The following is a 15,823-nucleotide window of genomic DNA, read 5'->3' on the forward strand; positions in this document are numbered from 1 at the left end:
GAGGTTGCTGGATATCAACCACCAATTGAGTATCTGACGCACCTCGGGGGGGGTGTGTGTGCATTGGAATGTCCAAAGCTTGGACCTTCTTGTTCCAGGCCAACAGAATGGTGTTTTGTAGCAGTCTTGAATGAAACTGCGCATAAGAGACGGCCTTGAAAGAGGCCACCATCTTTCCTAACAATTTCATGCACAGCTGAATGGAAGAATGGATCCCATTCAGAATACATCAGCTTTTTTAGCCATGAATGGATAGGAAAGGCATCCCCAAATGGGGGAAGCTTTAGTGATCCCAAACCAGAGGTGGGCTCATCAATAGACTGCACTACAGGCAGCAAAAAAGTTGAGCGAACCAACAACAAGGAAGTGTACCAACAAACTTTCTTGTGAGACTACACCCTCTATATTAGGATCCTCAGAAGAGGAGATATCAGCGTCTTCCTGATCTTTGGGAAGAACTTCCTGATCCTGTGCCCCTTGTACCTCAGAATGAGGGTCTTGAGCACTGGATGGGGATCTGCCACACTTGGATCCACTATGGAAAGTGATCATACCATCAATCTTCTGTTCCAAACTTGAAATGGTAGAAGAAAAAACCTCCTGGGTGATATTTATAGGGGCTGAAGTGTCCAGCGCTGCTGCAAAACCAGTCTCCCCTGACGGCTCACTCTCACCAGCCACATCACTCTTGGAGGAGGATGAAATTTTCTTGGACATGGATGTAGGTTGCTGTAAAACAATTGATCCCTTAGAACCCTTTGAGGAGTTCCTTGTCCCCCTTCCACTCATAGCCTGATGCACAAAGCAGAGGCACTACCAGAAGGAATGCATACAGTGCTAGGGCTATAGTCCAGCAAAATATTGCTGCTATTAATGCCCAGCCTGCAGAAGTAACAATGTGTCAAAAGGAAAAATGCCTGTGTCACTAAACCTGAACAATGCCATCTCTTTGCTCGTGTCCCTCCACAGCCATCAGCAGTACATGGTGTGCTTTTAAAAGCTTACCTCCACGTGCACCTGGCGTTGAACGCCAACGCCATTAGCCCTGCCCCCACGTTGCCTACAGCTCCACCCCCATTTAAAAAAATGACAGGTTTTCCCGAGCGAGCGGCAGACTACAGGTACCCTCAGACCTAGAGCAAGCATGGTGGGGGGGTTTACAAAAGCCGCCGAGCGGCCGCACTTTTTCCGTTCTGAAAAAATGGAATCAGGTGCTTTTCCCCCCACAAGAGGGGGAATCCCAGCATGGGGGGTGTCAGGTCACCTGAGACCAGGTGACAGATGCACTCCATAGGAGTCGGAAGTACACCGCTAAGATAGTGGACCCTAGGACTGACTGCTGCGGATAGTACCCAGGGAGGTTCAGGAAGCAGGTCTATTGGATCACTAACACAGATCCCAGTGGGAGCTAGAGCATAGATTCCTCAGGGCGCGGAGTCTAAGAGCCAGCAGGTGTTCACCAGAGCCTCAATTGGCGAGGATGGGCTGCGCTACAGTCTGGCAGCTCACGGTAGACTCCAGGAGAAGGAAGCAGTAGGCTAGAAAAAAAAGGGACAAGGCAGAGGTCAGGGTGACCAGCAAACGGGAACAACAGAGTACATGCCAAAGGTTCAGGGTCACAGGCAAGCAGGGATAGTGGGGGAAACGCCAAAAGGTCAGGGTCAAGAGCAGACAGGAATAGTCGAGAACATGCCAAGGTAACAGAGACAAATGAAGAGCAATCGGCAGGCAGGAAACAGGAAGCCAAAACACACAATGGTTGATCAGCACCGCTGGCTTGCAGTGCACAGGTAGGGTTTCCTGAAAATAGGGTTTCCTGATACGGCCTGTGTTGGAGCCATGCTTAGAGGAGAGGTTATAAAAATAGCCAGGTGAGAGTGGCTGGCCTCTTAGTTTGAACACATGAGGAGAGGTAAGCTGACAGAGAAAGATTACTGCATAACCATGACAGGGGGCAACAGGCGGGGAGACAAATTCCCCTTAGGCTTACCGGAGGCTCTGCTGCTTTGGCCGGAGGAAAGGAGGAAGTGTTCGGCACTGTTTCCGGCATGAGGCAGTGAGTGCTTAATACAGCCCCCAGTGGTGACACATAGGCATGACAACATTTTTATTATTAAAGGAGACATTCATAAGAAAATTCAAAAGATTTCTTAGAAAACTCCACTTACCTTTCCTGCTGCAGGGTTTTCTGTGGTAAACAGACCCAATCTTCACCCTTTACAATGGGTTCTGTTAAACCTTCAGAAGCTGGGGAACCTAGAGGAAATCCACGATCCTGGACCTGCAACAGCACCCTGCCAGTAAAACTTTATGGCCTCACTACCAAAAAGTACTGGATCCCAGGGTCCAGCTCTCTAAAAAGAGAAGCATTTACAGGCAAAACCTAATTTCTTTGGATACGAGGCCCGGGTACCATTAAATTTGGCTCAAAAAAGGACACTTTGAATGGATCCAGTCAGCATGGCTAGCCCAAGCAAGGACTGCACCAGTGGAGCTCAGCACAGCACAACTTTACTCATAACCAATACCTTAGACACTGGCGAAAAAACTGAGGTACTCCCAGTAGTGGGAGGGGTTATTTAGGGAGTGCACTTCTTGTCTTAGGGCGTGCCAGTGTCCATCACCTAAAGGTGGCCTACAACCCACATAGTAACTACTATGGCTCTGTGTCCCCTGATGTATGAAAATAAATATTTGTGCATTTACTGTATGTTATATCATTTTGAAGGAATATCAAGGCGTGGAATAGGAAAATCTTATGTCTGCTTTTCATCAATCAACATTTGGACAACAGGACAATTTTACTTCATATCTTTCTTGAACTTGAGCAATATTTTGGAAAGAATTGGCACATGAAAACTTTTGAAAACTATATGGATGAGGGTTATAATCCATTTGGACAGAGAGTCCACATTTTTCCTATTTTTTTTCCTAAAATATAACAGGGGACCTTAAATGAAATTGAAGCATAGCCTCATAGCATTTTCTAAAAATATGATGATTCTCTTAATTAGTGAACTTAAAGCGGGAGTCCACCGGGACTCCGTGTTTTTTTTTTTTTTTTTAAAAGCCAGCAGCTACAAATACTGCAGCTGCTGACTTTTAAATAGTGACACTTACCTGTCCAGCGCGCCCGCGATGTCGGCACCCGAAGCCGATCGCTCGCTCGTGCCGCCGCCATCTTGGGTATGGGAATCAGGAAATGAAGCCTTTCCGCTTCATTTCCCGGTTCCCTACTGCGCATGCGCGAGCCGCGCGGCGCAATCCGGACGGTCCCCGCTGCCTCTGGGAGCTGTGTGTTTCCCAGCAGGCAGCGGGGCACTTGCTGAAGGGGGCGGGCGCTTGCGGAAAGGGGCGTAACGTACGCCCCTTTCCGCAGAGAGCTAGCCCGGAAGTGGGTGCAGTTACCTGGATTATCCAGGTAACTGCACCCCCCTCCCCCCTGAAAGGTGCCGATTGTGGCGCCGGAGGGGGGGGGATTCCGATGAGCGGAGGTCCATTTTAGGGTGGACCTCCGCTTTAAGCTGCAATTGGATAATCTTGAAAAATATATTCAACAAATACAGATCCAAATTGGTTCATCTACTAAATCAATGCCTTGCACATGGAGCTTGATAATAAACCTAAAGAACACTTAGAACATTTCAAATAACAACATATTAATTAAAAGGGAGAAAAAGGTTTAACAAGATAAATTACAGAAGGAAACAAATGGTCAAATTGAAATGGCAGAAATAGACTGAACAATAAGGCCTCATGCACACTGTGGGTTAAAAAAACATTATAAAAATGTTAGTAGCTTTGCAACATTTTCAAAGTTTCAACATTTTTGCAATAGTGTTTTATTAGAGTTTATTAGCATTTTTCCATGTTATCGTTTTTTTATCCTTCCCCAAACTTAGGGGCCATCCCTAAAAGACTAGTTGAATGAACCCAAGGATCTTATCGATCACATTGGTCTACATAAAATTGCTGATATAACTGAGATTAACCCCACTGAATCCTTAACCCTTCCCGCTGCCGCCTCTTGGGCATTTAACTGGATTGAAATGCCGGGAGGCGGGAATTCCGTACATGTGACTGCTGTGATTGTCTGTCACAGCGGTCACATGATCAGAAAGCACCTGATAGCAAGTATGCATTGGGAGCTTTACATTACATGTTAGCTGCTGTGCTAGGAGTACGCAGTGTGTGCACTCTCAGCACAGTAAACTGTTTACAAATATATTTCCCCGCTGAGTGTTAAAGCCCACCCACCGAGAGGCTACATATATGCACCATGTTGGTGGAAAGAGGTTAAAAGAGAATATTGACACCTTTCTTAAACTTATAACCATGAAAATTGAGGCCATCTCTGTGTGGATCAGCAGCTGCTCAAATCTAACTAAAGATAGTACCACCTACAGGTGTTGGACACCTCTACTATAGGCAAGCCAGTTAGTCACAAAGCAGTTTTATGCCACGTACACATGATCAGATTATCCGGCGGACTTGGTCCGGCAGACCAGAGTCCACCGGACAATCCGCCTGTGTGTGGGCTCCGGCTGACTTTTTGTTCCCAAAAGTCCGGCCGACTTAGAAAGAAGTTTTGACTCAAAATTGTCCGCCGAACTCGGCAGTCCGGTTGACAATCCGCCTGTCTGTGTGCTAGTCCGCCAGACTTCTGAAATGAACAGACTTGCCCACACACGGAGTAAAGTCTGTTCATTTTGAACGTGGCTCCAGGTAGATGGGACCAGGGAAGGAAGTCAATGTCGCCGCCTCCATCGGCGAGGTTGACACCTCGCTAGCCCCATCACCTGGTGTGGACTTAAAGGGAAACCCCTACACCGAAAAAACGGCGTGGGGGCCCCCCCAAAGTCCATAGAAGACCCTTATCCGAGCACACAGCCGGCCGGTCAGGAAAGGGGGTGGGGACGAGCGAGCGCCACCCCCCCTCCTGAGCCATACCAGGCCTCGTGCCCTCAACATGGGAGGGTGCTTTGAGGAAGGGAGGCCCTGCGGCCCCCCCACCCCAAAGCACCTTGTCCCCATGTTGATGAGGACAAGGGCCTCTTCCCGACAACCCTGGCCGTTGGTTGTCGGGGTCTGCGGGTGGGGGGCTTACCGGAATTCGGCGCTTGCTTGTCTCCACCCCCTTTCCTGACCGGCCGGGCTGCGTGCTTGGACTTTGGGGGGACCCCCACACCTGGCATAGGGGTTTACCTTTAAGTCCATACCAGGTGATGGGGCTAGCAACGTGTCAATCTCCCCGATGGAGGTGGCGACATTGACTTCCTTCCCTGGTCCAGTCTACCTGGAGCCACTTTAATAATGGGGCCCCCAGATGCCGAGAGCATTTTTACAGCTGAAAAAGGTCTCTCAGAAACCACTAGTTTTGTTTTTTTACTGCTCAAAAACGGCACTGCCTAAAACTGCCGATAACAGCCTATGTGTGCATGGACACGTAGGATAACATGATGGAGAGTTTAATGACTGTAGAAAAAAACTTCTACAGCCAAAAACAGCTGCTGTAAAAACGTCAAAAAACATCCAGTGCGCATGAGGCCTCATAGAAAAGCTGCTTTGTTCATAGAACATGAAAATGTAGTATATTCACCTTCCGGCTCACCCCCTTCTTCCACGTCTTCACAAGTTTCACATTCTGGCAACAAGAAAAGTACACATTAGAACAAAAGATCATACAAGGGTGATGAGTTCACAGCTGAACAGAATCACAAAAAGCGTATAATGGATCAACACAATTCAGCTTCACATTTGTCTTATCGCAAGGTGTGAGGTAACATACAAGGAGATGGGGTACCTAATTCTAACACTAGTCGTATCACAGATTTTTCACAGTCGCATAAATGTACAGGGTTCCCCATCCTTAGGGGCCACCCCTAAAAGACTAGTTGAATGAACCCAAGGATCTTATCGATCAGATTGATCTACATAAAATTCCTGATATAACTAAGATTAACCCCACTGAATCCTTAACCGTTCCCGCTGCCGCCTCTTGGGCATTTAACTGGATTGAAATGCTGGGAGGCGAGCATTCCGTACATGTGACTGCTGTGATTGTCTGTCACAGCGCTCACATGATCAGAAAGCTCCTGATCACAAGTATGCATTGGGACCTTTACATTACATGTTAGCTGCTGTGCTGGGAGTACGCAGTGTGTGCACTCTCAGCACAGTAAACGGTTTACAAATATATGTGCCCGCTGAGTGTTAAAGCCCACCCACGAGAGGCTACATATATGCACCATGTTGGTGGAAAGAGGTTAAAAGAGAATACTGACACCTTTCTTAAACTTATAACCATGAAAATTGAGGCCATCTCTGTGCTGATCAGATATGCTCAAATCTAACTAAAGATAGCACCACCTACAGGTGTTGGACACCTCTACTATAGGCAAGCCAGTTAGTCACAAAGAAGTCTTATGCCGCGTACACACGATCATATTGTCCGCCGGACAATCCACCCGTGTGTGGGCACCGGCGGACGTTTTGTTCCCAAAAGCCCGGCGGACTTAGAAAGAAGTTTTGACTCAAAATCCGCCCGTCTGTGTGCTAGTCCACCGGACTTTTGAAATGAACGGACTTGCCCACACACGGAGTAAAGTCTGTTCATTTTGAACATGGCTCCAGGTAGATGGAACCAGGGAAGGAAGTCAATGTCGCCACTTCCATCGGGGAGATTGACACGTTGCTAGCCCCGTCACCTGGTATGGACTTAAAGGTAAACCCCTATGCCAAAAAAACGGCATGGGGGCCCCCGCAAAGTCCATAGTAGGCCCTTATCCAAGCAGGCAGCCTGGCCGGTCAGGAAAGGGGGTGGGGACAAGCGAGCACCCCCCCTTCTGAGCTGTACCAGGCCGCATGCCCTCAACATGGAGGGTGCTTTGGGGAAGGGGATTGTGTCATCATAAGGGGCAGGGTCACCATGTGATATAACCCAGTGACCCCGCCCCTTGTCCCTATATAAGTCACCACACAACGCGTCCCTGTCATTGCGGCCAGAGAGAGCGTTGTATCAACATCGCAAGGAAGAAGAGAAGAAGGTAGTGGCGGCGACAGAAGACCGGGCCAACGGTAGTATAAGAGCTATAAGATAGCGGAGGCCCGGCAAGAAGAACCGAAGAGCGGGACCCCGAAGTTGGAAGAACACCCCCGGACAGGGGTGGCGACGACGAAGAAGCCTGGCTCATCTGCTAGTAAAAGAGCTAGCAGAAGATAGCGGAGGAGTCCAGCGAGAAGAGACCCCCCAAGACGGAAGAAGATCACCAGAGCTGTCTAATAAATTATTTTAAAATCGTGTGTTTTTTTATTTACACTTTTTTCACCAGGTGAATGGGTAGGGGTACACCGTAGCCCATACTCATTCACATAGGGTGGGGGGCCAGTATCTGGGGGCCTCCTTATCCACGTTCAAAATGAAAGGACTTTTCTCCATGTGTGGGCAAGTCCGTTCATTTCAAAAGTCTGGCGGACTCCCGCCATAGTCCGGCGGATTTTCTGCCGGACCTTGTCCGCCGGAACAGTCCGGTCGTGTGTGGGCAGGTCTGCTCATTTGGAAAGTCTGGCGGACCTCCGCTGCAAAGTCCGGCAGTTTGTCTGTCGGACCAAGTCTGCCGGATAGTCCGATTGTGTGTACGTGGCATTAGAAGTCATATCTCCAAAATAGGGTTAGGTGTTGTGCCTGTTAATGAACTCAGAGAAAGGAATTTCATGGTGAGTAACAAAAAATTCCTGTTTTTTCTTTCCTCAACCTATGGGAGCTAAAGAGTGGCAGAGTGAAATATCAAGAGAAATTTTTTTTTTCTGTACAACGTGCAGATGACAAAAACATTTATGAGATCCACCTATGGTGGGATGTACAGTGCCTTGGAAAAGTATTAATTCCCCTTGAAATGTTCCACATTTTGTCATCTTATAACCAAAAACGTGAATGTATTTTATTGAGATTTTATGTGAAAGACCAACACAAAGTGGCACATAATTGTGAAGTGGAAGGAAAAAGATAAATGGTTCTCAAATAAATATCTGAAAAGTATGTTGTGCATTTGTATTCAGCCCCCCCGAGTCAATGCTTTGTAGGACCACCCTTCTCTGCAATTACAGCTGAAAGTCTTTTTGGGTATGTCTCATTTTGCAAAATAGCTCAAGCTCTGTCAAATTAGATGGAGAGTGTCTGAACAGCAATTTTCAAGTCTTGCCAGGGATTCTCAATTGGATTTAGGCCTGAACTTTGGCAGGGCAATTCCAACACATGAATATGCTTTGATCTAAACCAGGGATCTCCAAACTATGGCCCTCCAGCTGTTGCAGAACTACACATTCCATGAGGCATTGTAAAACGCTGAAATTCACAGGCATGGCTAGGCTTGATGTGAATTGTAGTTCCTGAACAACTGGAGGACCATAGTTTTGAGACCCCTTATTTACACTATTCCAAACATACTGGCAGTATGTTTAGGGTTGTTGTCCTGCTGGAAGGTGAACCTCCGCCCCACTCTCTTTTGCAGACTTATACAGGTTTTCTCCTAAGATTGCCATGTATTTGGCTCCATCTATCTTCCCATCAACTGACCAGCTTTTTGGGCAAATTTAACTCTGGCCTGTCTATTTTTGGAATTGATGAATGGTTTGCATCTACATGTGAACCCTTTGTATTTACTTTCATGGAGTCTTCTCTTTACTGTTGACTTAGAGACAGATACACCTACTTCCCTGAGAGTGTTCTGGACTTCAGTTGATGTTGTGAACGGGTTCTTCTTCCCCAAAGAAAGTATGCGGCGATCATCCACCACTGTTGTCTTCCGTGGACGCCCAGCCCTTTTTGAGTTCCCAAGCTCACCAGTCAATTCCTTTTTTCTCAGAATGTACCCGACTGTTGATTTTGCTACTCCAAGCATGTCTGCTATCTCTCTGATGGATTTTTTCTTTTTTTTCAGCCTCAGGATGTTCTGCTTCACCTCAATTGAGAGTTCCTTTGACCGCATGTTGTCTGGTCACAGCAACAGCTTCTAAATGCAAAACCACACACCTGGAATCAACCCCAGACCTTTTAACTACTTCATTGATTACAGGTTAACGAGGGAGATGCCTTCAGAGTTAATTGCAGCCCTTAGAGTCCATTGTCCAATTACTTTTGGTCCCTTGAAAAAGAGGAGGCTATGCATTACAGAGCTATGATTCCTAAACCCTTTCTCCGATTTGGATGTGGAAACTCTCATATTGCAGCTGGGAGTGTGCACTTTCAGCCCATATTATATATATAATTGTATTTCTGAACATGTTTTTGTAAACAGCTAAAATAACAAAACTTGTGTCACTGTCCAAATATTTATGGCCCTAACTGTATATATGTATACACTTTCTTTGCTGTTAATACTCAACTTTATGAATATGTTAGGAATATACTGGGACTTTTCAGGTGCTACATAAATGTATTCAACATAGACATATATTAAAATAATAATTTTGTGAAATGCATCTGTGTGTAGTACCTGAAAAGTCCCATTGTTTTCCTAACATATTCATGCATTTAGCTTTCACTTCCACCAGACCTGTCCTGCTGAGGTGCAGGGCAAGTTTACAGCACAAATTTGTACAGAGGCAGAACAATGGTGATCACAGGAGAAGAATGCTATCTGTCACCTGTTATCTTGCCTTGAGGAGAGCTGCGGTGTTCTGTCCTTCCTGAGGAGGGGGGAGGGAGGCTCGGGTGCTGATAGGAATGCATGTCAGCTCTTCTCTTATCCATAGACCCCTGTGTTATCTGAGATCCAGGCTCCTGGGGTGATGCTCTCCTCCTCCCTTGGTCAGCCCTGTGCAGTCAGACTTTTTTTTTTTTTTATTATTATTCTAAATGCTGTTAAGATTGCTCGGGCCCCCCCTGCTGGCCGGACCCGTTACAACAGGGTCAGTTGTACTGGCTTATCAGCGGCCCTGCATGGAGGTATTGACTTGTAACATGTCAAATTCTAGGATCCATATCCACATAGTGTATGAAACAGAACATGATAAAATGGACACAGCATAATCAGACATGACTGTTTAACCACTTAAAGCGGGAGTCCACCGGGACTCCGCGTTTTTTTTTTTTTTTTTAAAAGCCAGCAGCTACAAATACTGCAGCTGCTGACTTTTAAAATAGTGACACTTACCTGTCCAGCACGCCCGCGATGTCGGCACCCGAAGCCGATCTCTAGGTCGCCTGTCGGGTCCTGCCGCCGCCATCTTGGGTATGGGAATCAGGAAATGGAGCCTTTAAGTTGGATTATCCAGGTAACTGCACCCCCCTCCCCCCTGAAAGGTGCCGATTGTGGCACTGGAGGGGGGGAGGGTTCCGATGAGCGGAAGGTCCACTTTAGGGTGGACCTCCGCTTTAAGGACCACCGTATTGCCATTGTACGTCATTACAATGGCACAGGCAGGCACAAGCACGTACATGTACGTGCCTGCCTTCCAGCGGGTGGGGGGTCCGATCGGACCCCCTCCCGCTGGATACGGCGGTCCAGTTCGCTGCAGGAGCGATCCGTGATGAGGGGATGGCCGTTGGTTTCTGGCCATCCCCTCTTGATCGCTCCTGGCCAATGACAAGCTTCCTCCCACTGTGTATTGTATACACAGGAAGGAGGAAGTGATGTCATTCTCCTCGGGGCGGTCTTTTTGACCGGACTACGAGGAGAAGACAAAAAGTAAGTGCACCAAAACACTACACTAACACATAGGTACACATAGGTACACAAACCCCCCCCCCCGATCGCCCCCCGCCCCCCCTCCTCCCCCCAGTCACAGTGTCACTGATTGCATTGATCATTTATTTACTGATCACTGCATTCAGTGTCAGTTGTAAAAGTAAAAACTGTCAGGGCAGTTAGTGTTAGGTCCAGGGTAGCCCCCTATCACCCCCTCAATAAAGGTTTAACCCCCTGATTGCCCCTAGAGTTAACCCTTTCACCCCCCTTTGCCAGTGTCACTAAGCGATCATTTTTCTGATCGCTGCATTAGTGTCGCTATTGTCGCTAGGTAGCTAGTTATTTTTTTAGGTTCACCGCCAGGTTTTTATAGCGCTAGGTACCCTGACATACTACCCAATAATGGTTTTAACCCCCTGATTGCCCCTAGTTAACCCTTTCACCCCCTTTTGCCAGTGTCACTAAGCGATCATTTTTCTGATCGCTGCATTAGTGTCGCTAGTGTCGCTAGGTAGCTAGTTATTTTTTTAGGTTCACCGCCAGGTTTTTATAGCGCTAGGTACCCCGATATACTACCCAATAATGGTTTTAACCCCCTGATTGCCCCTAGTTAACCCTTTCACCAGCGATCACAGTATAAGTGTCACTGGTGACGCTGGTTAGCCAGTTAGTTATTTAGGTTCCCCGTCAGGTTTTTATATAGCGCCAGGGACCCCCATATACTACCTAATAAAAATTTGAACCCCCTGATTGCCCCTAGTTAACCCTTTCACCAGTGATCACCGTATAAGTGTTACGGGTGACTCTGGTTAGTTTGCTTTTTATAGCATCAGGGCACCCACCATTTATTACCCAATAAAGGTTTAACCCCCTGATCACCCGGCGGGTGATATCAATTAGGTTTTAGGGTCAGGGTCTGCGTCGCCCCAGGCAGCGCTAGGTTAGTGCCAGTACCGCTAACACCCACGCGCAAAGCATACACCTCCCGTAGTGGTATAGAATCTGAACAGATCAATATCTGATCTGATCAGATCTATACTAGCGTCCCCAGCAGTTTAGGGTTCCAAAAAAACGCAATGTTAGCGGGATCAGCCCAGATACCTGCTGGCACCTGCGTTTTGCCCCTCTGCCCAGCCCACCCAAGTGCAGTATCGATCGATCACTGTCACTTACAAAACACTAAACACATAACTGCAGCGATCGCAGAGTCAGGCCTGATCCCTGCGATCGCTAAGTTTTTTTTGGTAGCATTTTATATTTAAATCCGGAAGGCAGTGCTTGGTTTTCGGGGTCCCGTACGTGGCTAGGCTCCCAAAAAGTCCCCCACATTTGGTATCCCCGTACTCGGGAGAAGCAGCAGAATTTATTTTGGGGTGTAATTTGACGTATGCCCATAGCATGTGTGAGCAATATATTATTTAGTAAAAACTTTGTGCAAAAAAAAATAAAAAAATATTTAAAATTCCTGCAACTTGTGGCAAAATATAAAATATTTCATGGACTCAACATGCCTCTCAGTAAATAGCTTGGGGTGTCTACTTTCCAAAATGGGGTCATTTGGGGGGGTTTTGTGCTATTTTGGCATTTTATGGCCTTCGAAACTGTGATAGGTAGTGAGGAGTGAAATCAAAAATTTGCACCCTTAGAAACCCTGAGGGCAGTGATTGGTTTTCGGGGTGCCGTACGCAGCTAGACTTCCAAAAAGTCCCACATATGTGGTATCCTCGTACTCAGCAGAAGCAGCAGAATATATGTTGGGGTGCAATTCCACATATAACTATGGCATGTGTGAGCAATATATCATTTAGTGACAACTTTTTGTAAACTTTTTTTTTTTTTTTTTTTGTCATTATTCAATCACTTGGGACAAAAAAAAAATATCCAATGGGCTCAACATGCCTCTCCACAACTTCCTTGGGGTGTCTACTTTCCAAAATGGGGTCATTTGGGGGGGGGGGGGTTGTACTGCCCTGCCATTTTAGCACCTCAAGAAATTAGATAGGCAGTCGTAAATTAAAAGCTGTGTAAATTACAGAAAATGTACTCTAGTTTGTAGACGCTATAACTTTTGCGCAAACCAATAAATATACGCTTATTGACGATTTTTCTTATAACAAAAAGTCGAAAATATAATTTTTTCTCCAAATTTTCGGTATTTTTCCATTTATATCGCAAAAAAAATAAAAATCGCAGAGGCAATCAAATACCATCAAAAGAAAGCTCTATTTGTGGGAAGAAAAGGACGCAAATTTCGTTTGGGTGCAATATTGCATGACTGCGCAATTACCAGTTAAAGCAGCGCAGTGCGAAATAGTAAAAAGACCACTGGTCCTTAGGGTGTTTATTGGTCCGGGGCTGATATGGATAAATAAGTATATAACATTTTTATATAGTAGAAATATGACTGTAGTATCAGAAAGCTTGATGTGTGATTAGTCACAGCCGATTGGCGAGAAGGAAGACAGGACAGGGCTCTGTCAATGTATACAATAGAGAGCTCTCATGTCAGCTGGGATGTGTCAGTTTGTGTATTCCTGCAAAACAGGGAAAAACCAGCACATCCCTTAATAAATGCAGCTGAGAGTATACACAAACACTGGTTAGGCACACATTTAACCCTTTGATCAACCTAGATGTTAACCCCTTCCCAGCCAGTGTCATTAGTACAGTGACAGTGTATATTTTTAGCACTGACCACTGTATTAGTGTCACTGGTTCCCTCAAAGTGTTCAAAGTGCCGTAAGTGTCACATTGCCTGACAAACTATTGCAGTTCCGCTATAAATCGCTGATCGCCACCATTACTAGTATATAAAAAAAACAATTTTTAGAATATACATATACTATAGTTTGCAGAGGATATAACTTTTGCACAAACCAATCAATATATACTTATTGGGATTTTGTTTATCAAAAATATGTAGCAGGATACATATTAGCCTAAATTTATAAAGAAATTTGATTTTTTACCTTTTTTTATTGTGTAACGATCCGGGGTGATTAAGCTCTAATGGTGCATGAGAGTTGAAGAAATCATGTCAGTCCCAGCTGCATTTTCAAGGGCATGGCAGCCCGTTTTTATTCAAAAGAAACAAAGTTCAAAAAATAAGCAGATTCCCTTGCAGCGGTATTCAGCAATACAGTCCTGCTTCAGAATAACCAGGCTAAAAGGCCAGCACTCCTGCTCAGGCCTTACACCTAGTGCCGCGTACACACGATCAAACAATCCGGTGGAAAAGTCCGGCAAACTCAAGTCCGCCAAACAATCCCCCTGTGTGTAGCCTCCGGCATACTTTTTTGACCTGACAGTACGGCGGACTTAGAATTTCGGTTTGCACAACAATCTGCCCGCCGTACTCGCATTTCGGCGGACAATCCGGCCGTGTGTATGCCAGTCCGCCGTACTTTTGAAATGAGCGGACTTTTCCCGCCCGGAGAAAAGTCCGCTCATTTCGAGCGGGTCTCCAGGTAGGCGGGGCCCGCGAAGGAGACGTCGCTGGCCCCGCCGCCTGGTATGGACTTAAAGGGGAACCCCAATGCTGGAAAAAATCAGCGGAGGAGTCCGGCTTTCTTCCGCGCCGCCTGCCTCTTCTTCCGACTTCGGGGGTCTTGTCCCCCTCTTCGGTTCTTCTGCCGGGCCGTTCGAAAATTCCGACGGACAGTTTGGCGGACGTCCGCCAGACTAAGTACGTCGGACAGACGGCTACGTGTGTACGCGGCTTAAGGCCTTGGTCTGTCTTCCCCAGACTTTTCATTCATCACCTCTGTGCTTGCAGCTTTGTCCTGGGCCAGAACTCCTGTCTGCCGGGCAGAGCTGTCTCTTAGAACCGGTTCACACAGGGGCAACCTGGGATCTGACCTCAAGTCGCCCCAAGTCGTGCGGCTGAGAAAATTAATGGAAGTGAATGGAGCCGTCTTAATGTACACTACTGAAGTAGCTCCGACTTCAGAAAAGGTTCCTATACGACTTCAATCTAACTTCTAGGCACCTTGTACCCATTGATTTCAGTGGAAGTTGCCTCCAAGTCGGATCCCCTGTCTTAACTGAAGCAACTTTCCAGGAAGTAAAAAAATAGTTTTCTAGGCTAACCCCTCCCTTCCACAGAGCTGATTATTAAGTGATTGACCACTGGCAAAGTCCCCTGTCCTGAAGGCAACTTCAAGATGTCTTGTAAGTTGCCTCAATTCGCGCTGTGATTCATACTCAAGTCGTGTCCAAGTTGCCTCCCAAAGTCGCGCTGGAAATCGTGTTGCCCCTGTGTGAACCGGCTCTAAGGATGAGCACTGACCTATATTCCTGGGATGATTATGAAGCCAGCACACAGGTGTGCAATAAGCAAGCCTACCAAAATCAGGCATACACTGCTCATATACACCTGTGATATGGGGTCGCATCTCCACAATTGGATATATGTTATAACAAAGTAAAAACGAGTTTATTTAAAAAAATAAATAAAAGACCCAGTGTACAACAAATACCACCAAAAGAAAGCTCTATTTGTGTGAAAAATAAAATTATACAAATTTCATGTGTTCAGCATTGCATGACCACACAACTGTCAGTTAAAGAAACGCAGTGCTAAAAAGAAAAAAAATGGCTTGGTCATGGAGGGGGTAAATCCTCTGGAGGGCAAGTGGTTAAAAGATCATTTTCAGATCATTATGACTCACAACATTCAACAAAGTCCCCCCAAGAACAAGGAGGTAAACAATTGTTCATCAAAAAGAGGAGAATAAAGAGAAGGAAGAATATCTGTGGATCCATGATAACACACCCCTTTGTCTGTTACTAACGTATTAAATTTGTCTGATCACACATAGTCACTTAAAGCATTAAAGTTACTTTCCTAGGGCCTAAACTTCGCACTAACACACATTTTTGCTTTGTGCTCAACAATAATAGAAGTTAACAATCTTGCACATTGTTCAACACCAAAAAAAACACTATTTGAACACCAACTTATCTACAGTTTTGCTCATAATTTTACATACCCTGGCAGAATGAATGATTTCTTGGCCATTTTTCAGAGAATATGAATAACACAAAAACATTTTTCACTTATGCTTAGTGTTTGGCTTAAGCCATTTATTATCAACTGTGTTTACTCTTTTTAAATTATAATGACAACAGAAACT

The 15,823-nt window shown here is 46.0% G+C and overlaps 1 protein-coding gene across 2 annotated transcripts in view; it reads right to left on the reverse strand.

Annotated features, from left to right (window-relative positions):
- Positions 1–15,823, reverse strand: part of LOC143982459 (C4b-binding protein alpha chain-like) — a 577,061-nt gene that overhangs the window by 146,943 nt on the left and 414,295 nt on the right. For both annotated transcript variants that reach the window (XM_077481180.1, XM_077481181.1), the window contains exon 15: positions 5,600–5,644. In XM_077481180.1, coding sequence (XP_077337306.1) covers positions 5,600–5,644 — 45 coding nt within the window. The remainder of the gene's footprint in view (positions 1–5,599; positions 5,645–15,823) is intronic.

This window comes from Lithobates pipiens, unplaced genomic scaffold (genome assembly GCF_037356315.1).
Source record: "Lithobates pipiens isolate NorthernLeopardFrog02 unplaced genomic scaffold, aLitPip1_a1.2 Scaffold_16, whole genome shotgun sequence".
NCBI lineage: Eukaryota > Metazoa > Chordata > Amphibia > Anura > Ranidae > Lithobates > Lithobates pipiens.